Source organism: Pelophylax lessonae (assembly GCF_965119305.1).
Source record: "Pelophylax lessonae genome assembly, chromosome: 7".
In the NCBI taxonomy this organism is placed as follows: Eukaryota; Metazoa; Chordata; class Amphibia; order Anura; family Ranidae; genus Pelophylax; species Pelophylax lessonae.
Genome location: NC_138774.1, coordinates 216,124,959 through 216,149,128, shown reverse-complemented (window position 1 = coordinate 216,149,128; position 24,170 = coordinate 216,124,959). Strand labels below are relative to the sequence as shown.

Genomic DNA, 24,170 nt, shown 5'->3' with positions numbered 1-24,170 from the left:
CCCCGCAACAACAAAATGCCCTCCAGCAACAATAGTCTCACCCCAGCAACAATAGATCCCCCAGCAGCCAGCATCAATAGGCCATTCAGCTCACCCCACTGACCCCCAGCACCCTTTGCCATTGCATACATTCAGACTGGAGGTGCCGGAACTGCGTTCCCCCGCGTTCCCGCTGAAAAAAAGCCCTGCTGTGTGAGGTTGTGTTACTGTGTGCTCTCCTGCTTTTGGTCTTTAAAATTTCTGTTTTGTGCATCAGTTGTACTTCTGATGCTGGAGGAAGCGAGGGATCGACAATACTGGGTCCATCCTGTGATCGCTAATCGGCGACAGTGTGGCCAGTTCTGGGCAATGTATGATGACCTTCGTGTGCATGAGGACAAATTCTTCCAATACACACGATTCTTGTAATGCACATTCTTTGCATCGTACACACATTGATATGTCCTCACTAGTGCAATGAAGCCTTCAGCTTCCAAAAGTAAAGTGCTGTCCTCCATTTTGCAGAACATGTGCTAAAGCAGAGGCATGGCAAGGGGTGGAGAGCTGGGTGGAGAGATGCTGTTTGAGCAGATCAGCAGCTACAAAACGCCTGTAAAACTCTCTATATCACCTTTCCAGGGTTTGCATTGGAGTCTATGGGACAAAAACGCCTGTAATCTGCCCAAAAAGAAGCTCATGTACTTTTTGGAGCGTCAAGCGTTTTGCTCAAGGCGTCGGAAAGCTCAGATGTGAACAGGGGCCATTGAAATGCATAGGATTTGTCTTGTTGGGTGTTTTTTGAGCTGATCCTTAGAGCTGAAAAACGCCCCCAAAATGCCTACAGGTGAATTTAGTCTTAGGGAAATATGTATATGTGACATAACTGTTGTTTTATATATGTGATGTACACACTTATTTAGTCACTTGGCAAACGGGCATGAGCCAGGCTAAGTCACTTCTCTGGCAAATAAAAAAAAAAGGTTTGATTCCTGAAAGTTTGAGTCCAAATTCCCTTTCTGGGTTTCAAATAACTATTTGCTGCAGCACTGGCACAGTTTTAACCATTTCTAAAACAAACAAAAAAACAGTTCTGCCTATACATTTATACACTTAAAAGCGGGGTTCCACTCAAAAGTCCGCTTTAAGGCCTCCTCGGCTCCTGTTTGTGAAACAGTGCTTTTGCGAAGGGGGGGAGCAGGTACCCGATTTTGACAGGTATCTGCTCCCACTTCCATTCCGGTCACCTTTTAAGCGATCGTAAGTGGAAGTTCTCCTTCTTGAAGTCTTTTGGGACACACAGGTCCTAGAAGACTTTGGGACCAGTGACAGAGCGCAGAGCCACTCACGCATGCGCAATGGGCAGCTGGCTGTGATGCCGCAAACTATTACAGCCGGGTGCCCATAGCAGAGATGCCTGCAACGCTGAGGGAGGACTTGGGGTAAACGCGGCTGGGGTGATTACACAGCTGGATCGTAGGACAGGTGAGTGACTGCTTATTTAAAGTCAATAGCTACAGTTTTTGTAGCTGCTGGCTTTTAATAAACACAAAAATGACTGGAACTTAACTTCAATTCAAAATGTATATGTTAAAGTTATAGAAGCTAATCAGAATCTGTACACAGGTCCTTGGCTATGGTTAGACTCCACCAGCCAGGTTCAACTGGTAGCCTTCTGTGGCCTAAGACAGTGGTCCTCAACTCCGGTCCTCGGGGCCCACTAACAGGCCAGGTTTGCAAGATAACTAAATTACATCACAGGTGATCTCATTTGCTGCTCAGTGATTGCAGTATTCTAGTCTGCATCTCCCCAAGGTAATACCTAAAATCTGTCCTGTTAGTGTGCCCTGAGGACCGGAGTTGAAGACAACTGGCCTAAGATAGCCAACAACATAGAGCCAAGGGCTGCTTGAAGAAAATGAAAACCCAAATATTTCCATATTGGTACAGGTATGGGAAAGTTTACATTGTGAATGATCTTTCCCCTAATGTGAACGAATACTTCAGGATTACTAGTCTTGTAAATGTGCCACTTATATGTCTTTTTTGCCAGTAATAAATAAGTTGAGAGTTGACCTCTTCTTGTTGGGGGTGGAAGGCCTCTCCTCTACCTTCACTTGCTGCTTCTCTATTATTCCATGTGGGAGCCTCATGGCACAGGAAGCATGGTCTACCAAAGGGCTGGGCAGTGACCCTGTCTTCTTCCACGCCTTGGTCTCTGGGTCATATACGAAGACGCCGTCCTCTTTATTCATGCGTCTTAAGGAGCCCCCCCCAGTGATGTAAAGCTTGGACTGGTGGGTGAGGATACTGAACTGGCAGCAGTCAAAAGGAGAAAGCTTCAGGGTGCTCCATTGATCAGCCGTGGGACAGTAGAACTCTGTTTCATTCACATGGATCCATTCTTTGGCCTATAATAATGTAGAAGGTGCAAATTAAACTTTTTTGTTGGTTTTGGGTAGAGTACGGAAAGCTTTATTACCTCTGAAACTTGTAATTACTGTCTATGTTTCTTTTGGGGATTTGGTACATAGTAGAAGAGACATTGAGGAAACCCCCCTCACACATTTTTTCTATTTCACAGACACCAGGCAAAACAGGAAGAGATAGAAATTCACCCCACTTCTTGTCTACTTGATGTTTGTCAGCAAAACAGAACATGAGAACCCAGCTCCAATTTTACTCTTGAAAGAAACTCCTTCCTGCAGTTGGTAAGCTGAATCTCATGCAGTTTTTTTGTTGAATTTCCCACAAGACCACATGTCCTAGGGTGCCATTGCCATTGAGGACAGCATGAGTCATAGGGCTTCAAGAGTTTTGGATCCTGCACGCTGGCATCAGCCGGCACCCTGCACTAGAAGCTGAGTGCTCCAGCACAAGATACAGACCACTGCACAATAGTCTAAGCCTAGTAACACAAGTCCCAGGCACACCTCAAAATCCTCTCTATATATTTTCTTTTTTCCCACTGATGCCATGGAGTTGTTCCTCATTCTGACCACCAAGGCAGTCCTCCTGCTTTTGACCACCGACACGTCAGGGTTTATACCCCAGGTACTCACCACTAATGCTGGGGTATTTTTCCCTGCTGCTGACCTTTGATGTCAGGGTATTTTTCTATGGTACTTGCCTTTAATGCTGGGGTATTTTCCCTGCTTCTGACCACTGACAATGGACTATTTTCCCTGCTACTGACCACTGACGATGGACTATTTTCCCTGCTACTGACCACTGACGATGGACTATTTTCCCTGCTACTGACCACTGAGGAAGGGCTATTTTTCCCTGCTACTGACCACTGACGATGGACTATTTTCCCTGCTACTGACCACTGAGGAAGGGCTATTTTTCCCTGCTACTGACCACTGACGAGGGGCTATTTTTCCCTGCTGCTGAACATTAATGCTGAGGTATGTACTGACCAATGATACCAGGGTAGTTTTCCCAGCTACTGACCACTGACACCAGGGTATTTTTCCCTGCTGCTGACCACTGATGCCTGGGTATTTTTCCCTGCTTGTGACCACTGATGCCAGGGTAGTTTTTCCAGCTACTGACCAATTGTCAGGGAAGAAGAAATACACCCAGGCACATTGTTATGTGCAGACGGAGAATTTCAGTTAGCCAGATCCACAGACGGAAAAAAAACAATTAGCCAAACCCATGGACAGAGAATTCCCGTTCGCACGACTCACTGACCTGTGTATGCCAATAGGCTATATAAACACCTCTGCTGCACCAGGACCTTGGCTTATGGTCTACAGCATTCTGCTACCTGCTACCTGTTCCTGGTGTTTTAACTCTGTTGCCGTTCTGATCCATCTGACCACACTTGTACTCTGCCTGAACCAACCCCTGGCTTGCTCTTCGACCACGACTCTGCTTGATCCCTCTGTCTGTCTTTTTGCCGTTGCAAACTCCAGCCAGAACCTGACTACTCAGCTGTCTACTCCTCTGTTCCTGAAATGACTGCTAGTTACCGACCCGGCTTGCCTGAACCTGCTGTGTGTTCAGGCATCATCATATCTGCTGTCTGCCACCCGCCAGTCTGCCAAGCACCTGCTGTCCTGCGTCACGATCCAGCCAGCATCCAAGTACACACAGACCTCACATCTGCAGCCTTCACCATCTGAACTTCTAGGCACTCATGTCATTCCAGGCTTCCGTGCCTCCTGTTTACTTTATCAGGGGTACCAGGCTGGAGGTGAAAAAGATCGCCTTCCTCTCCACGTCAGGCTCCATCTCCAGGTACATGACACCAATGATGCAAGGGTCATTTTCCCTGCTACTGACCACTGATGCCAGGGGAATATTTCCAGCTGCTGTCCACTGATGCCATGGTATTTTCCCCTGCTGCTGTCCACTGATGCCAGGGCAGTTTTACCAGCTTCTGACCAATGATGCCAGGGTAGTTTTTCCAGCTACTGACCAATGATGCCAGGGTAGTTTTTCCAGTTACTGGTGTCAAGATGGTTTTCCCAGCCACTAACCACTGATGCCACCAGGGTATTTTCTCCTGCTACTGACCACTGATGCCAGGGTATTTTCCCTGCTACTGACCCCTAATGCCAAGGTATTTTTCCCTGCAACTGACCACTGATGCCACGGTATTTTTCCTTGCTACTGACCTTTGATGGGGTATTTTTTCCCTGGCACTGACCACTCATGCAAGGCTAATTTTTTCAGCTACTGGCCACTGATGTTGGGGTATTTTTCCCTGCTAGTGACCACTGGTGCTGTTCTATGTTTCCCAGCTATTGACCCAGGCACTGATGCCCGGCTATTTTTCCCCGCCACTGATCTTTGATGCTGTAGTGTATTAACACAGACCAGGCTGTACAGGTTGCTTCTTTATTCACTGAACATCACGCATGCAACTAAACTTCAGCCACACCCAGCTCCCAGACATATACATAATTGTAACATTTTGCAGACAGCAACTTAACCCGTTGCTTACCATACTACATTCCCTCCTCTCTTTGAATAAAACATAACATGCACAACGTATTAATAAGATTAACAAAATGCATGGATGAACAACTAAAAATTTAAACTATAAACTCCTGACTATACACATAGTCCTTAAGGTAGGCCGGTGAATTAGTTGCTCGTTTTTCTCTTGGCCATTCCGATGTGGATGGTTGTGGATTGAAGTCTGGATCACTGGCAGTATCATCACTACTCTTTGCCTGTTCGCCGTCTTCCGATACTTGACCTTCTGACTCAATAAATTTCTTCACAAATGAGGAATTACGCACTTTTGTGTGTCCATCTAAATCCTCTAAAACCACTTGAGTACCTCTTTTCTCCTTTACAACATAAGGCTCAGGTTCAAAGGACGGAGCCAGTTTGTTAAACCGATCATTTTGAAGCAACACCTTATCACCCTGTTGAAGGCCACTAGGTTGACACTGGCGGCGGTGGTTTGCATACTGTTCAGCCCGGATCTTCCTTTCCTCATCAATATGCCGAAAAGGTTTCTGACTCGTAGGAGGACCCCCAATGTCTGGCAATTTTGTCCTGAATTTGCGACCACAAAGAAGTTCCGCAGGACTAACTCCAGTGACAGTATGCGGAGTTGTGCGATAAGCCAAAAGAAAACGCCACAGTTCCTTTTTCCAGTCTCTTCTCTCTAAATGAGCAATCCGCAAAGCTTTCAGCAAGGTTCGATTCTGGCGTTCCACTTCCCCGTTAGCCTGTGGCCAGTATGGAGTTGTACGATGATGTTCAATAGCATTTGATTTCAGATAATCCTGAAATTCCTGAGAAGTAAATTGGGCACCATTATCACTCACAATCCGTTTAGGCAGCCCATGAGACGCAAAAATGCTCTCCAACCCCTCAATCACAGTTGATGATGTAGCTTTAGTGAGAACTACCACCTCTTGCCACCTTGAATAATAGTCCGCAACAACTAAAAGATGGTGTCCAGATGGAATGTCACACAGATCAATGGCTAAATCTTCCCATGGTCCCTCAGGTAGAACAGTGTGAGTTACTGGTTCTGGTTTAGGTTTGCTGCCCACCAACTGACATGCTCGACATGAAGAAACCAAACGTTCCACATCCTTGTCAATTCCTGGCCACCAGACTTTCTCACATAATCTTTGTTTGGTGCGTACAATGCCTTGATGGCCCTCATGGGCTAAATGTAATGTACGTTTCCGTAAGTCTTTAGGCATCACAATACGATTGCCACGTAAAACTAGTTGTCCTGCAATACTCAGCTATTGTTTGATTCTGTGATAGCTTGGGTCACAATCCACCCAAACCCCTTGTCTTACACATTTTCTCAACCGAGCAATTTCCGGATCCACAGATGACAATTCTTCAACCTCCCGCGGTGTCAATGCCTGAGGCATGGCGTTAGTAGCCACAAAACGAATGTACTCTTCTGCTAGGTTATGAACAGGTGCTGAAGACTGAGGCAATCTGGAAAGTGCATCTGCCGCATTAGTCGGTCCAGGTCTGTACCGCACTGTAAATCGATACGGTAACAATCTGAGAACGCATCTTTCAATTCTGGCGGATGGTTTTTGAGCATGGCGAATATATCACTTCCAGAGGCTTGTGGTCTGTGATGATTTCAAAATCAAGGCCGTAGAGATAGGTGTGAAACCTTTCACATCCCCAAACAACAGCCAAAGCTTCTTTCTCGGTCTGAGAATAACGTCTCTCTACATCAGTAAGGGATCTGCTTTCATACTGAATAGGCCTGTAATCGCCTGTGCATTGTCTCTGAACCAAGATGGCGCCTAACCCCACAGGGCTAGCATTGACAATAACTTGGGTGTGTGCAGTAGGATTGAAATAAGCCAAAGTTGTGGCGCAAGTCAGCCGTCTCTTTAGTTCATCAAATGCACCTTGTTCCAAAAGGCCCCACTTCCAAGGGACTGCTTTGCGAGTCAACAATCTCAAAGGTTCACTGACAGTCGCCATATCTGGAATAAACTTGGCACAGTAATTCACTAGCCCAAGAAAACTGCGTACTTCTGCAGGGTTTTCAGGATTTCTGGCATCAGACACAGCTTTAATTTTACAGTCCTCCGGACCAATGCCCCTGTCAGACAGCACATGGCCCATAAAAGTCATTTTATTCATTTGAAATGTGCACTTCTTCTCATTTAATGTTAACCCTTTCTCCTTCAAGCGATTTAGCACTGCACGGAGACGTTCATCGTGCTCCTGTGTGTTTGTTCCCCACACAATTATATCATCAGAAATGTTATGCGTGCCTTCACAACCATGTAGCACCTGCTGAATCACATGTTGATAGGCCTCTGGTGCTGACGATACGCCAAACATCAACCTCTTGTATCTAAAAAGACCTTTATGGCTTGCAAATGTAGTGATGACTCTAGATGCTGGGGTCAATTCAATCTGATGATAACCCCATTTCAAATCCAGTTTACTGAAGACACTTGCCCCATTCATTGCATGTAGAACATCTTCAATAGTGGGAATTGGATGTCTCTCTCTCTGCACAGCTTGGTTAGCACATCTCATGTCCACACAAATCCGAATATCTGTGCCCTTTGGTACAACAACTAACGGCGATACCCACGGAGTGGGTCCTTCTACAGGTTCAATAATGTCAAGGTCTAGCAGCTCTGCCAGTTTGTGCTCAACAGGTGATCTCAGGCTATAAGGAAGTCTGCGTACTGGCTGTGCAATAGGCTTTACATGTGGATCAATGTGAAGCTCCAACTGAAAATCCTTTAATTTTCCAAACCCAGAGAAGCAATCTTTAAATTCCTCTTTCAATGCAGAAATAGCAGGAGACACCATATTCACTCTTGCGCTGCCTACATCACGGCCAATCTTTAACACCCCTAGTGCCATTGCGGTTTTTGACGACCAAGCAGAGGCGTCCCTGTGCCATCTGCAACATAGAATTCGGTCTGCAATGGAGGACCAGTCTCATGTGTTTGAACAGAGGTAAAAAATTTGCCTTTAAGTTGTAGTGGTGTACTGGAGCCATAAGTATAAATCTGTTTAGTGGTGTTACACAATTTAAGGTGATTTTCTCTGCCATTAAGACTGTGCCAAGAAGCTAAGTCCATAACAATGCATGTAGCTCCAGAGTCAATCAACACTGACACATCTGTATTTCCAATCTTAATGGTTAATGTCCCAGCTTGCAGAGAACACAGGGAGAATATAAATTCACAGTCAGGAGCACTCTCTTTATCCTCAGCTAAAACATTTACTTGTGCTGATGGTCCTTTGGTTTTGTTATCTCTGGGTGTACTTCTACACACAGCTGCAAAATGACCTGACTTTCCACAAGCATAGCACATTTTATTCTGTACCACAGTGCAGTCCTGACTTGTGTGTCCGTCTCTGCCACATTTACTGCAGGTTACATGTAAAGTCCTCTTTGGAAAACTCTCTTTCCTACTCCAGATATTCCTATTATTATAGGTAGGTTTGGAGACTGTATTGACAGATGCAGTGTCCTTGGTTTCAATATGCAAAGCCTGGAGCTCAGACAGTTCAATGGCTCTTGCAATCTCCTGCAGACTAGTAAGTGTGAGACTAGGTTCTCTCAATAATCTTCTCCTGAGGTGCACAGATGTGCATTTCTCTATGACCTGATCTCTGATTATCTCCTCAGTTACAGTCCCAAAATCACAAGACTTTGCCAGATATTTCAGCCTAGTCACATAACTGTCTGTGGTTTCTCCCGGTTCTTGCACAGCCTGTCTAAACTTATATCTTTCATAGGGAATATTTTTCTTTGGCTCAAAGTACTCACTCAGTCTATTCATGGCTGTCTCATAATCTGAATCTTCCCCTGTTGCTCCCAGGGTTTCAAAAATGTCCTGAACTTGAGGTCCAGCTAGATGCAGCAGCATGGCTCTCTTCTGAGCAGGTGCAGTCACTCCTGTGGCTATAACATAGAGCTGAAATCCCTTCTTCCACTTGTCCCAGCGCTGTGAGAGACTAGTGTGGTCTCCAGACACATCAAATGGTCCGATAGCCGGTAAATCCAGAAAGCTAGCCATCCTCGTCGCCAAAATGTAGTGTATTAACACAGACCAGGCTGTACAGGTTGCTTCTTTATTCACTGAACATCACGCATGTAACTAAACTTCAGCCACACCCAGCTCCCAGACATATACATAATTGTAACATTTTGCAGACAGCAACTTAACCCGTTGCTTACCATACTACAGATGCCGAGCTATTTTTCCCTACTACTGACCAATAATGCCAGAGTCGTTATCGAAGCTACTGACCAATGGTGCCAGGGTAGTTTTCCCAGCCGCTGTCCACTGATGCCGTGGTATTTTTCCCTGCTACTGACCACTGATGCTAGGGTATTTTTCCCTGCTACTGACCTTTGGTGTCAGGATATTTTTCCCTGGCACTGACAACACATGTGAGGCTATTTTTTTAGCTACTGACCACTGATGCCGGGGTATTTTTTCCTGCTACTGGCCAATGATGCCAGGGTATTTTTCCCTCCTACTGACCAATGATGCCAGGGTAATTTTTCCTGCTACTGACTGATGATGCCACGGTAGTTTTCCCGCCTACTGACCAATGATGCCAGGGTATTTTTCCCTGCTACTGACCAATGATGCTAGCGTAATTTTTCCTGCTACTGACTGATGATGCCACGGTAGTTTTCCCAGCTACTGACCAATGATGCCAGGGTAGTTTTCCCAGCTACTGACCAGTGATGCCAAGGTAGTTTTCCCAGCTACTGACCAGTGATGCCGGAGTAGTTTTCCCAGCTACTGACCACTGATGCTGTTCTATGTTTTGCAGCTACTATCCTCGGCACTGATTCTGGGATATTTTTACCTAAGTCCTGACCAGGTTTTTTTCTCAGCTTCTTACCACTGATGCCGGGGTGGTTTTTCTAGCTACTGACCACTGATGACGGGGTATTTTATTACTCCTACTAGCTGCTGATACTAAAGTCTTTTGTTCCACTGATCATTGGCACAGGGCATTTTTCTCTCTTACTGATCACTGACATTAGAGTATGTTTTCCTCCCACTGATACTGGGTTCTGTACACCATGCTGCATCACTGCACTCAGCACATCGTTTTCAGCATCACATACTCTACTGTGGCAACCTCTGTTTTGTATAGTACAAAGAAGATAAGAATCTCTGACTTTACTTTGAATTTCCTGATCTGCATACTTGTAGGAGATTTATTAAAGTCATAGCCAGGCAGCTATCATTTCCAAGGGGTCACAGCAATGGTAGCCTGCATATTTTTCCCAGCGGGTTTCCTTTGAATTGTTTTTTTTTTTGGGGGGGGCTGGGCTTGTTGCGGTCTTACCGCATTCAGTGTGCGTCCACCAACACAGTAGATCTTGTCTCCGATAGTCGCCATACCATGGTCACATCGAGCGTACATCATAGCACGGTTCACAACCCAGCGCTTGAGCCTTGGCAAATAACTGTACACATCGTTCAGGGTTTTACTTGTGGAATAACCCCCTGCATGTGAAAAAACAACACTGTAAAATTTGACAGAAGAAGAATCTGTAAGTTGTTTGCCAATCATCTATGGACTTTATGCTTAATTAATTGTCTCTGCACACATGCTTTGCCTATGATAAGGGGCTCCTACTCTCCCTCTCCCAGTTATTTTATAAGATGGAGAATGTGACAAGAGGAGCCAGAACACACAAATCTCCCAGGTAGACAGTAATAAGGCAGAGAATTATGGCCCTTTACAGTGAAAATAATACATAATTATACACTGTTGGAACAATCAAAACATACACTATATTAACAAAAGTATTGGGACACCTGCCTTTACACACACATAAACCTTAATGGCATTCCAGTCTTAGTCCGTAGGGTTCAATATTGGGTTGGCCCACCCTTTGCAGCTATAACAGCTTCAACTCTAATGGGAAGGCTGTCCACAAGGTTTAGGAGTGTGTCTAAGGTAATGTTTGACCATTCTTCCAGAAGTGCATTTGTGAGGTCAGGCACTGATGTTAGATGAGAATTCTCTGCTCTAATTCCTCCAAAAGGTGTTCTATCGGGTTGAGGTCAGGACATCTTCTACCCCAAACTCGCTCATCCATGTCTTTGTGGACCTTGCTTTGTGCACTGGTGTGCAGTCATGTTAGAACAGGAGGATTGTCCAAAATGTCTTGGTATGCTGATGCCTTAAAGAGGTTGTAAACTCGTTTGAGTTTTTTTTTTTTTTTTTACACCCTGCAAAAGAAAGACATAATGAGCTAGTATGCATCGCATATTAGCTCATTATGCAATACTTACCTCAGAACGAGCCCCCGCCGTGCCGCTCACTCACCTCTATGACGGGCGACTAGACATCTGATTGGCCGGAGCCGCGGTGACGTCACTCCCGCGCACGCGCGGGAGCCGACAGTCACGGCACGGGGCTCTGAAGGAACGGCACGATCGGCCATTCCTTCAGAGCGCATGCGCCAGTGACGTCACTGGCGACATGTAAGGTAAATATCTCCTAAACGGTACATGTTTAGGAGATATTTACAGTACCTATAGGTAAGCCTTATCATAGGCTTGCCTATAGGTACAAGTTGTAGAGGAGGGTTTACTTCCTCTTTAAGAGTTCCCTTCACTGGAACTAACAAATCAATTGTTTTAGAAAGCAAACATGGTTTGCCTCATATACCCCTCATGGACTTAATGACAAATGCCATAGTAAAATAGCATATTTTTTTTAAAGAAAATAACATTAAAAACAGTAAATATATATACCCACATAATGTTGTTTTATTTCAATAAAATGATACTATTTTACTATAGTATTTGTCATTAAGTCCATGAGAGGTATATGAGGCCAACCATGTTTACTCTCTAAAACAATTGATTTGTTAAATGTATTTATGGACATGACAAATCCTTTTTTCCCATAGTCTGGGTCCCAGTCCTTTTCTTTACTGGAACTAAGGGGCCAAGCACAACCCCTGAAAAACATCCCCACACCATCATCTCCCCTCCACCAAATGATTTGGACCAGTGCACAAAGCAAGGTCCATAACAGTAGCGGCCCGTACTTAGGGGGCACCAGGGCGCCACCCCCTTAAAAAAAAGGAAAAAAAATGACAAAAAGAACAATAAAGTTATGAAAAAAAAAATTGGTTCGCCGGCCTATGTGGTGGCTAAAGGGGGGCTGGGGTTTACGACCCAGAAGAGGCGCCGATTGGCTGCCTTCTGGGGGCGTAACCTGGGAGCAGGAAAGAGCGCTTGGCCACCCCCACCTTCGTGATATCCTGGCTGTGATTGGTCCAGTCTCCAGCCTGGACCAATCATCATCCAGGACATCTGATCGCTGACGTCGCAATGGGGGCGGTGCCGGTGCGTGCATCAGTCACTCACCGTCGCCCGCTGGTTCCCGCCGCAGAGGAGAGGCAGAGACGAGGGAGAAGCCGCTCACCTTCCCGCCGCCGCAGAAGAGGACGGAGAAGAGGTAAGTGCATTGGATTGAAGGGAGCACGCACGCTGGTCTCTGCATTGATTGGGGAACAATGCTGTGGGCACTCTGCAATCATTGGGGTACAATGCTGTGGCGCTCTGCAATCATTGGGGTACAATGCTGTGGCATTCTGCAATCATTGGGGTACAATGCTGTGGGCACTCTGCAATCATTGGGGTACAATGCTGTGGCGCTCTGCAATCATTGGGGTACAATGCTGTGGCACTCTGCAATCATTGGGGTACAATGCTGTGGGCACTCTGCAATCATTGGGGTACAATGCTGTGGCACTCTGCAATCATTGGGGTACAATGCTGTGGGCACTCTGCAATCATTGGGGTACAATGCTGTGGTGCTCTGAAATCATTGGGGGCAATGCTGTGGCACTCTGCAATCTTTGGGGTACAATGCTGTGGGCACTCTGCAATCATTGGGGTACAATGCTGTGGGCACTATGCATGCAATCATTGGGGTACAATGCTGTGGGCACTCTGCAATCATTGGGGTACAATGCTGTGGGCACTCTGCAATCATTGGGGTACAATGCTGTGGGCACTATGCATGCAATCATTGGGGTACAATGCTGTGGGCACTCTGCAACCATTGGGGTACAATGCTGTGGGCACTCTGCAATCATTGGGGTACAATGCTGTGGGCACTATGCATGCAATCATTGGGGTACAATGCTGTGGGCACTCTGCAATCATTGGGGTACAATGCTGTGGGCACTCTGTAATAATTGGGGTACAATGCTGTGGCACTCTGCAATCATTGGGGTACAATGCTGTGGGCACTCTGCAATCATTGGGGTACAATGCTGTGGGCACTCTGCAATCATTGGGGGACAATGCTGTGGGCACTCTGCAATCATTGGGGACAATGCTGTGGCGCTCTGCAATCATTGGGGTACAATGCTGTGGCGCTCTGCAATCATTGGGGTACAATGCTGTGGGCACTCTGCAATCATTGGGGTACAATGCTGTGGGCACGCTGCAATCATTGGGGGACAATGCTGTGGGCACTCTGCAATCATTGGGGTACAATGCTGTGGCACTCTGCAATCATTGGGGTACAATGCTGTGGGCACTCTGCAATCATTGGGGGACAATGCTGTGGGCACTCTGCAATCATTGGGGACAATGCTGTGGCGCTCTGCAATCATTGGGGACAATGCTGTGGTGCTCTGCAGTGATTGGGGACAATGCTGTGGCGCACTGCATTGAAAGGGGCTCACACGCTGAACTCTGCATTGATGGGGGCACGGAACAGTGTTCATTGCATTGAAGGGGGCACAGCACAGTTGCATTGAAGGGGGCACGCACGCTGAACTCTGCATTGTGGGGGCACAGCACAGTGTTCATTGCATTGAAGGGGGCACAGAACAGTGTTTATTGCATTGAAGGGGGCACAGCACATTGTTCATTGCATTGAAGGGGGCACAGCACAGTTGCATTGAAGGGGGCACGCACGCTGAACTCTGCATTGTGGGGGCACAGCACAGTGTTCATTGCATTGAAGGGGTCACAGCACAGTGTTTATTGCATTGAAGGGGGGGCACAGCACATTGTTCATTGCATTGAAGGGGGCACAGCACAGTTGCATTGAAGGGGGCATGTACGCTGAACTCTGCATTGTGGGGGCACAGCACAGTGTTCATTGCATTGAAGGGGGCACAGTGTTTATTGCATTGAAGGGGGCACAGCACAGTGTTTATTGCATTGAAGGGGCATAGCACAGTGTTCATTGCATTGAAGGGGGCACAGCCCAATGTTCATTGCATTAAAGGGGGCACGCACGCTGATCTCTGCATTAAAGGGGGCACGCACGCTGGTCTCTGCATTGAAAGGGGGCACATACGCTGGTCTCTGCATTGAAAGGGGGCACGTACACTGGTCTCTGCATTGAAAGGGGACATGTACGCTGGTCTCTGCATTGAAAGGGGACATGTACGCTGGTCACTGCATTGAAAGAGGGCATGTACGCTGGTCTCTGCATTGAAAGGGGGCATATACCATCTCCTGTACCATGACCTGTGCCATGCCTATACCATATCTGTGCCATGCCTATACCATCTCCTGTACCATCACCTGTGCCATGCCTGTACCATCACCTATGCCATGCCTATACCATCACCTGTGCCATGCCTGTACCATGACTTCAAAGTCACGCAATTTTTTACTGCGTTTTTTGACGCGAAGCAATACCTATTACATTTTTCTTTTTGCGCCCCCCCCCCCCAAAAAATTTTGAGCACCAGCCGCCACTGGTCCATAAAGACATGGATGAGCGAGTTTGGGGTGGAGGAAATTGAAGGGCCTGCACACCTTTGGGTGAATTAGAGCAGAGGCTGTGAGTCAGGCCTTCCCGTCCACATCAGTTCCTGACTTCACAAATGTATTTCAGGTAGAATGGTCAAACATTGTGCTTCAGGGTGCTCCGCCCAGTCAATTTCCTCCACCCCAAACGTATTCATCCATGTCTTTATGTACCTTGCTTTGTGCACTGATCTAAATCATTTGGTGAAGGGGGGTTTTATGGTGTGGGGTTGTTTTTCCTGGGTCGGGCTTGGCCCCTTAGTTCCAGCGAAGGGAACTCTTTTGGCGTCAGCATACCAAGACATTTTGGACAATTTCATGCTCCCAACTTTGTGGGAACAGTTTGAGGATGGCTCCTTCCTGTTCCATAATGACTAAGCAACAGTGTACAAAGCAAGGTCCATAAAGACATGGATGAGTAAGTTTGGAGTGGAGGAACTTGACTGGCCTGCACAGAGTCCTGACCTCAACCCGATTGAACACCTTTGGTATGAATTAGAGCGGAGACTGTGAGCCAGGCCTTCTCTCCAATGTCAGTGCCTGACCTCACAAATGCGCTTCTGGAAGAATGGTCAAACATTCCCATAGACACACTCCTAAACCTTGTGGACAGCCTTCCCAGAAGAGTTGAAGCTGTTATAGCTGCAAAGGGTGGGCCAATACAATATTGAACCCTACGGACTAAGAATGGGATGCCATTAAATTTCATGTGCATGTAAAGGCAGGCGTCCCAATACTTTTGATAATATAGTGCATAAGAAGCCAGGGGCTGAATCAGCACCCCAGGCTCAATCTATAACTTTAATAGCATGCCCAGTAGCCGTACTCACCTGAAATGTACAAGATACCCTTGTGAGTAGTACCAGCATGATCTGCCACTGGAATGGGAAAGGGGGAGGTATATTCCCACTTGTTTTCTGCAGGGCTGTACTCTTCCACGCTCTGGGTCAGATGACCAAGTAAAGATCCTCCACCTACAGCAATAATGTGTTCCCCAATCACCTCGGTATGAAATCGTGTCCTCCTTTCTAACATTGCTGCAACTTGCAACCAACTTCCAGTGCGTGGATCGAACCGGAAAACCTGTAGGAATGACATGATGAGTAACCACACATTTTTTAAGAAATTCCTTAAATGGGCTTTTAGCGCCATTGCATGAGATTCCGGCATTTAGGTGTAGGCAGAAGGCACAGGTGTACAATCCAGCTCTACTGGGCCAGATCCTGATCCATCTATGGCCATTCCCATTCCACAGAAGTCGATCGAATGCCCGACTATTCTGGCACTGGCTTGTTGGAAAATTGTCCTTTGATCAGCACTGCAGCCAATAGGATGCTGCGCTGATCAGTGTATTCTGACAGTTGAGGAGTCCTGCTGTCAGAGTACAATAAAAGCGTTGGGGGATTCTTCCATCCCCCTTGCTTTCGTAGATGGCGGAATCATTTTTAGTTTTTTTTTTTCAATTATCCCACTGGTTGATCAAAATAACCGATCCTTTATGGCCAGCCATAGTATTCAGAGTAGAACAAATCACTGCAGTAATAAAGCTGTATCGTTAGATGGGGCTATAGGATAGCTTGAATTCTGCTAAACATCATAAAAAGAATGCACAGGCTTGTTCAAGAAGACAATACAGGAGTAATTGTCATGTGCAAACCATAGCTACCAAGACTTTTTTTTATGGCCACCTTAACCACTTCAGCTCTGGAAGATTTACCCCACCCTTTAATGGCCAGGCCATTTTTGTTATACAGCACTGTGTAACTTTACCTGACAATTGCGCGGTCATGCAACGCTGTACCTAAACAAAGTTTATGTCCTTTTTTCCCCACAAACAGAGCTTTTTTTTTGGTGGTATTTGATCAACTCTGTGAGTTTTTTGGGGTTTTTTTTGCACTTTAAACAAGGACCGACAATTTTGAAAAAAAAGAAAAACAATATTTTTTACTTTCTGCTATAAAACACATCTAATTAAAAAAATGTAATGTAACAGGACTGTGATTATTGCGGCGGACAGTGGGGACACTGACACCTTTGACACTTTTTTTGGGGACCAGTGACACTAATACAGTGATCAGTGCTAAAAATATGCACTGTCACTTTGCTAATGACACTGGCTGGGAAGGGATTAACATCAGGGGAGATCAAAGGGTTAAATGTGTGCCTGACCAGGGTTTTACTACTGTGGGGGAGGAGCTTGTTCTAGAAAAAGGCATGGATCGGTGCCCCTGCTTAGCAGAGACACAGAATCCATGTCTTCTACTGTCTTCTACTGTGACTTGTTTAGATAGGCAGTCCGACGATCTGTCAATGTACCGAAGCATCAAGTCCGCCATACTCGCCAATCAGCTACCGCTGTGTCTAATCACAGCGGGAGCAGGCCCCCGGCTGCACGCGTGCGTGCACAAAACCTGGAATCGCCCCTGTAAGTTTGATCTCATATTATAGGGTTTTGGTAAATCTAAAAGAAAATTGGACGAGAAATTGTATAATGTATGGCCAGATTAGTCTTAAATAATAATAAATGTGCAGACCTGCCTGTGAAAGGTGTGTATATTCCCCCTTATTTATCTTTGTAGTTGATGTCCTGCAAAACTGTCTAACTTTACACCTCGACTCCTCCCGTTGCCTATAATGCGCTCAGTGGCTGCGACAAGAAAGTGTTCACACTGAGCATGTGCGGCCAAAAGAACAGGATAGCGCTTCCCTCCCGTGGCACTAGAGAGCGCTGGTCCCAGCTGCTGATCTGTCTCTACTATACCTTGCTGCTCTGTCTCTACAATACCTTTCTGCTCTGTCTCTACAATACCTTTCTGCTCTGTCTCTACAATATCTTGCTGCTCTGTCTCTACAATACCTTGCTGCTCTGTCTCTACAATACCTTGCCGTTCTGTCTCTACAATACCTTGCTTATCTGTCTCTACAATACCTTGCTGCTCTGTGCCTACAATACCTTGCTGCTCTGTCCCTACAATACCTTGCTGCTCTGTCCCTACAATACCTTGCTGATCTGTCTCTACATCACCTTGCTGATCTGTCTCTACATCACCTTGCTGATCTGTCTCTACAATACCTCGCTGATCTGTCTCTACATCAGCTTGCTGATCTGTCTCTACAATACCTTGCTGCTCTGTCTCTACATCAGCTTGCTGATCTGTCTCTACAATACCTCGCTGATCTGTCTCTACAATACCTCGCTGATCTGTCTCGACATCAGCTTGCTGATCTGTCTCTACAATACCTTGCTGCTCTGTCTCTACATCAGCTTGCTGCTCTGTCCCTTCATTACCTTGCTGCTCTGTCTCTACATCAGCTTGCTGATCTGTCTCTACAATACCTTGCTGCTCTGTCTCTACATCAGCTTGCTGCTCTGTCCCTTCATTACCTTGCTGCTCTGTCTCTACATCAGCTTGCTGCTCTGTCCCTTCATTACCTTGCTGCTCTGTCTCTACATCAGCTTGCTGATCTGTCTCTACAATACCTTGCTGCTCTGTCTCTACATCACCTTGCTGATCTGTCCCTACAATACCTTGCTGCTCTGTCCCTACAATACCTTGCTGATCTGTCTCTACATCACCTTGCTGATCTGTCTCTACATCACCTTGCTGATCTGTCTCTACAATACCTCGCTGATCTGTCTCTACATCAGCTTGCTGATCTGTCTCTACAATACCTTGCTGCTCTGTCTCTACATCAGCTTGCTGATCTGTCTCTACAATACCTCGCTGATCTGTCTCTACAATACCTCGCTGATCTGTCTCGACATCAGCTTGCTGATCTGTCTCTACAATACCTTGCTGCTCTGTCTCTACATCAGCTTGCTGCTCTGTCCCTTCATTACCTTGCTGCTCTGTCTCTACATCAGCTTGCTGATCTGTCTCTACAATACCTTGCTGCTCTGTCTCTACATCAGCTTGCTGCTCTGTCCCTTCATTACCTTGCTGCTCTGTCTCTACATCAGCTTGCTGCTCTGTCCCTTCATTACCTTGCTGCTCTGTCTCTACATCAGCTTGCTGATCTGTCTCTACAATACCTTGCTGCTCTGTCTCTACATCACCTTGCTGATCTGTCTCTACAATACCTCGCTGATCTGTCTCTACATCAGCTTGCTGCTCTGTCCCTACAATACCTTGCTGCTCTGTCTCTACATCAGCTTGCTGCTCTGTCCCTACATTACCTTGCTGCTCTGTCCCTACATTACCTTGCTGCTCTGTCCCTACAATACCTTGCTACTCTGTCTCTACATCACCTTGCTGATCTGTCTCTACAATACCTTGCGATGGAGCCATCACAGGCTGCAGAAGATTTTAAGAAGGCTTCTTTTTAAATTAAGTTTTGGACTACATTCTTTAAGCGGAAAGGAAGCCCTGGCTGGAGGGTAGGTTTAGTTCACCATGCTGCTATACCCATTTGGCACAGCATAGTGGGCTTTTTGGTAAAGGTGAGCTTACACTTTAATGCATTTCTGTTGCTGTTGTAAAAAAAAACTAGAAATTGCCTTCCTTCAACAACAAGGACAACCTGTTCCACTGCTTGTGCCACTAGTGTTCACTTTGTTGAAGAGTTTCAGTGGTTGAACAACAACCAAGGGGTGTATTTCTCAAACATTTGCATAGCAATTTACCCATTGAAAGTGCAGGTAGATTTGTTCAATGAGACAAGGTCAAACAATAAATTTTATTAGGCTTTTTCCTGTTGCATTGATTTAAAACAGAAAATACCTATTTCGGCCACTAGATGGCACTAAGTATCATAGGAAATTCCTATTATATTTATCGCCATGTAGTGAGCAAATGTGATATTTTCCATTTTAAATGAATGAAAAAATAGTCCCCTAGCACAGAAAATAGCCTAATAATTTCATTTTAAAAAGCGTCAAATGCTTATGTGGGTAAACGCAATGTCATTTGTTATTTTAGTGACTGAAATCTATTAATACATCAGGCTAATCACAGTGGGGCCCACTCCCACTGTGATTAGACACAGCGGTAGCTGATTGGCGGGTGCGGTGGACTTGATGCTTCAGTACACTGACAGAACGTCGGACTGCCTATGTAAACAAGTCACAGTTAACCCCCATGTTAACCCCTTCCCTGCCAGTGTCATTAGTACAGTGACAGTGCATATTTTTAGCACTGATCATTATGTTAGTGTCACTGGTCCCCAAAAAAAGTCTCAAAGGTGTCAGTTACTGTCCCTACTGTCTGCCACAAAATTTACAGTCCCGCTATATGTTGCTGATCGCATTACAAGTAAAAAAATTAAAAATAAAAAGATCCCATAGTTTAGCTAACATTTTTGCTCAAACCAATACATTTTGGCTTATTGAGATTTTTTTTTTTTTTTTTTTACCAAAAATATGTAGCAGGATACATATTGGACAAAATTGATGAAGATTTGATGATTTTTTAATTATTTTTTTTTTTTATTGAATGTGTTTAATAGCTGAAAGTAAAATATTTTTTATTTGTTTTTCCAAAGACTTGATCGTATCTGAATTTTATGCTGCAAATTTATGGAAATTGCAGTGTGCCACAATGTAGTGCCAAAAGGGGAACAATGCTCTGTATAAAAAAAACAGTTACAGCTGAACTCCAGGTACGGAATTTATTGCATAGTTACATTGGCCTAGCTTGGATCGATGTAAGTAAACATTCTATACCTGTAGGACCACTGGGGAAGTGGGCAATGACTGAAGAGGTCGGCACTAAGATCCACAAACGCCACCATCTTCCGGGTCTCAGACCTTCTCTGATTGGACCAGGTGGAGAGGCGAGGCGGGGACATCTCTTAGATTGTAAGCTCTAACGAGCAGGGCCCTCTGATTCCTTTTGTACCAAATGTATTTTAACTGTAATGTCTGCCTTCATTTTGTTAAGCGCTGCACAAATTGTTGGCGCTATATAAATCCTGTATTATAATAATAATAAAAATAATAATAACAGTCTTTACTTTGTCTAATCAGAGAACACCTTGCATTCATTTGGGGAAAATGCTAGGTCTTCTGGGAATGTCACCTGTGTCAAGCAAGCAATCCCTGCGGTTACTATGCAGCAGAGCAGCACATGACCCGGAAGACTGCAGGGATCATTGTACCTTAGTAGTGTTGACTACTACAGTGATTGTCCACTTCCACAATGGTCCAACAGTTAGGGTATAACTATATACACAATTGCATTGGTCCAAGCTTTTAACCGGTTGCCGACCGACGCACGACTATATATACGGCGGCGGTCAGCCCCAGGCAGGCAAAGTGACGTATATATACGTCACTAGCCTGTCACTTCCTTGTGAGCCAATAGCAGGCGAGCGCGCACCCGCCCCGACTCGTTCCCTGGGAAGTCAGTGCGTGTGACATCGGGTCCGCCGGTCACTCGCGATCGTCCTCTGTGAAGGGAGAAAGGCAGGCGGCTGATGTAAACAAGCCGCCTGTCATTCTCCCCTGTGTAGGAATGGTGATCATACGGTTCTACTATGTAGGACCGTTGATCACTGTTCCTACACCAGTAGCCATGTCCAATCACAGTAAAAAGCACACCCCTAGGGACACACTTAACCCCTCCTTCCCCAATAAAGTTAACCCCTTTCCTGCCAGTGTCATTTTGCAGTAACAGTGCATATGTATAGCACTGATTACTGCAGTAATGTCACTGGTAACCCCAAAAGTGTCAAAAATGTCAGTCAAGGGTGCGATCTGTCCGCCGCAATACCGCAAAAAAATCGCAGATCGCCGCCATTACGCGTTAAAAAAAAAACACCAAAAATGACAGAAATCTTTCCCTTAGTTTGTAAACGCAATAACTTTTGCGCAAACCAATCAAAATACGCTTTTTGCGATTTTTTTTTATCAAACATATGTAGCAGAAAACAAATTGGCCAAAAATGTTAAAAATTTTTGATTTTTACATTTTTTTGGGGGGGGGGGGGGATTTCATATAAAAAAAATGTGAAAAATATTGTTATTTTTGCAAAATTTACGCTCTTTTTTTGTTTATAGCGCAAAAAGTAAAAATCGCACAGGTGATCAAATACCACCAAAAGAAAGCTCTGTTTGTGGGAAAAAAAGGACGTCAAATTCATTTAGGTACAGCGTCTCACGACCGCGCAATTGTCCGGTAAAATCACGCAGTGCCGAATCGCAAAAAAAGCCCTGGTCAGGAAGGGGGTAAAATCTTCCGGGGCTTAAGTGGTTAATATAATTCATACCTGATGTTCAGTTTTAATAAATACAGTAATTCATTTTAAATCTGCTCCTGCCAGGTAGATTCACTTTTAAAACCATTGTAGCAAGGACAATGAATCAACGGTTTCTCAAAAGCGTCTAATTGCACCACCACAAGTACAGAATACAATAAACGGTTCTATTAAACGTGCTGCTGATCGAAAGTTTATTAACCAAATTGTAGTTCCACAACATCACAACTTGCAATAGAAGAACCTCTACCAGATTTTTACTGCTGTCTGCGCTTCCGGTTTAGTTTTTCGGACAAGGACTGAAGGTCCTTCCAATGATGACACAGCTAGCAATATAAACCTGTAGACAACCTAGCCTATAGCATGCTTTCCATTATATAAAAAAAAAGATTTGTTCAGAATTTCACTTTAAGCAGCATGGTTTAAAAGGCCACCGACACACTAAGAATACAATATGACCCTCCTACCTCGTTCGATGGATGTTTGCCAGAGGGGTCAAACATGGTTTGCCCTCCAATGATGAAAAGGAAGTCATTGATGACTGCCACACAGTGATTGTACACAGGAGCATACATCTGTCCAAGCTCAGACCAGGAGCTGCCATCTTGATTTTGAACCCAGATACTGCTGCACACTTGGTTATCGGTTGTCCTGCCACCCAAAACTAGGAGGCTTTCTGTGCTGGACCTTATGGTGGCACCTTCGCAGTGAAGAATAGGTTGAGCATATACTTGGGAATGGTATCTTAAAGCTTCTTGTAGGTATCTGAAACAGTTGGAGTCTGTTTTCATTATTGAAGTTTCTTTCACATATGTCTGGAGGTCCTCTAGAGAGATAAGTGGAAAATGGATCCGCCTGAGGACATCTCCTGCCTCTTTTAGCCTGGAGCTGTCATGCTGCAGCCACGAAACTACCAAACGGAAAAGTTCAAGCTCACTGCAACCTGGGTCGTCCTCCCTTTCTAATATTTCACAGAGTGTCCTCTTGTCCACAAGGTTCAGATCTCCAGAATGTCCTGGAATATGTTTGTAGTGATGGCCAATGTAACCGCTGGCCTTCACCTTCAGCTCCTCAGGACCATGTTTTCTGGCAATATTTAGGATGTCCAAACATGTGTCCTGGTTTAAACCATTCTCTAGAAACTGAAAGCACAACTTCACTGCCTCCCGAACCAACAAGACTTCTGCTGCTTTTAAAGTTTCCTCAATATTGGACAACGACAGGGAAAGCTTGCTGGAGTAGATGAAATCTAGGACATTGCGGAGCCCTTTAGCACTGACGCCCTTGAGTCTGATGGTGTTGTCAGCTCTGGAGTCCCCAAACAGTAATTTACAATATGAGCTGGCAGAAGCTAGGATGACTTTATGAGCTGGGAAGAAGACCCCATCAGCTTCGAGGGTTACATCACAAAGGTCCCGGTTGGATCGAAACTGCCATATCCTCTCCAGCAACTTTTCAGGATAGTTATCAGAGGCAAAGGTGCAGATATCTTCACCGTTCTGCATGCTGAAGGTTAATTTATGAAATGCCCCTCCAAATATTGGCTCACATTTGCATAATATTTCAATCTTGTTACATAGCTGTCTTCCCAGCGGCTGTCGAGAAGTTAGCTGTCACCAAATGACCAGCAGAGCCTTACCAACAAGAAGCCAGAACATCAGAGAAATATTTTACTAGCTTTAGTGTTGGGTTACAACACGCCCGGCCCTATCTCCAGAGCACTTGGCAAAGTCCCATATAGAATAATTGACAAAAGAAACACAATTTACCCCTGGAGCTTCTTGTTTAACGCCCAGTTGGCTAAGTGAGGTCAGGTAAACCTAGCAAGCCCAGACTTGCATAGTTAAACAAAGGGCTTAAGGAATGTTTCAGAAGTACAGGTTAGCTATAATCGCTTGGCAATCCTGGGTATGTGCAATAGATCTAAAGAGGAATGCATTCAATGCAACGGGGTTTGTTTTACTTCCTCTTTTGCTGTCTTTTCACTGGAGAAACAAGGTATAGGTGGTTACAAAAAAAGGTCTATCAAGTTCAACCAGAAAAATAAATCACCTTGCATCCTCAGAAACCATCACTAAGACAGAAGAAAAAAAACAAAAAACTTAAACATGGAATTGTTTGCCTTGTCGGGGGAAAATGCAATTGTTTCCCTATAATGGTAATCTGATAAATCCTTTAACATGCTTAGTACCCCTTTATATTTTACTTTTGGACCAGAGGCGTAAATAGAACCTTCAGGGCCCC

General features: G+C 45.2%; 1 protein-coding gene across 1 annotated transcript; it reads right to left on the bottom strand.

Annotated features, from left to right (window-relative positions):
• Positions 1-1,564: 1,564 nt before the first annotated feature.
• On the bottom strand, positions 1,565-23,531 carry LOC309559538 (kelch-like protein 9). Its single transcript, XM_082262838.1, has 5 exons — positions 22,394-23,531; positions 15,563-15,815; positions 10,279-10,439; positions 1,845-2,387; positions 1,565-1,651 (listed from the first exon to the last, which is right to left on the bottom strand). Exons 1-4 carry the CDS (start codon positions 23,429-23,431, stop codon positions 2,010-2,012), a joined length of 1,830 nt encoding a protein of 609 aa, XP_082118964.1. The 5' UTR covers positions 23,432-23,531; the 3' UTR covers positions 1,565-1,651; positions 1,845-2,009.
• Positions 23,532-24,170: the final 639 nt, after the last annotated feature.

Excerpts from the sequence above, each read along its gene's own strand:
- LOC309559538 (XM_082262838.1), bottom strand. The coding sequence starts at position 23,431 with ATGCAGAACGGTGAAGATATCTGCACCTTTGCCTCTGATAACTATCCT. Across the intron at positions 15,816-22,393 it reads GCAAACATCCATCGAACGAG|GTTTTCCGGTTCGATCCACG; the intron begins GTAGGAGGGTCA and ends TCATTCCTACAG. Across the intron at positions 10,440-15,562 it reads GGGTATCTTGTACATTTCAG|GGGGTTATTCCACAAGTAAA; the intron begins GTGAGTACGGCT and ends TTTCACATGCAG.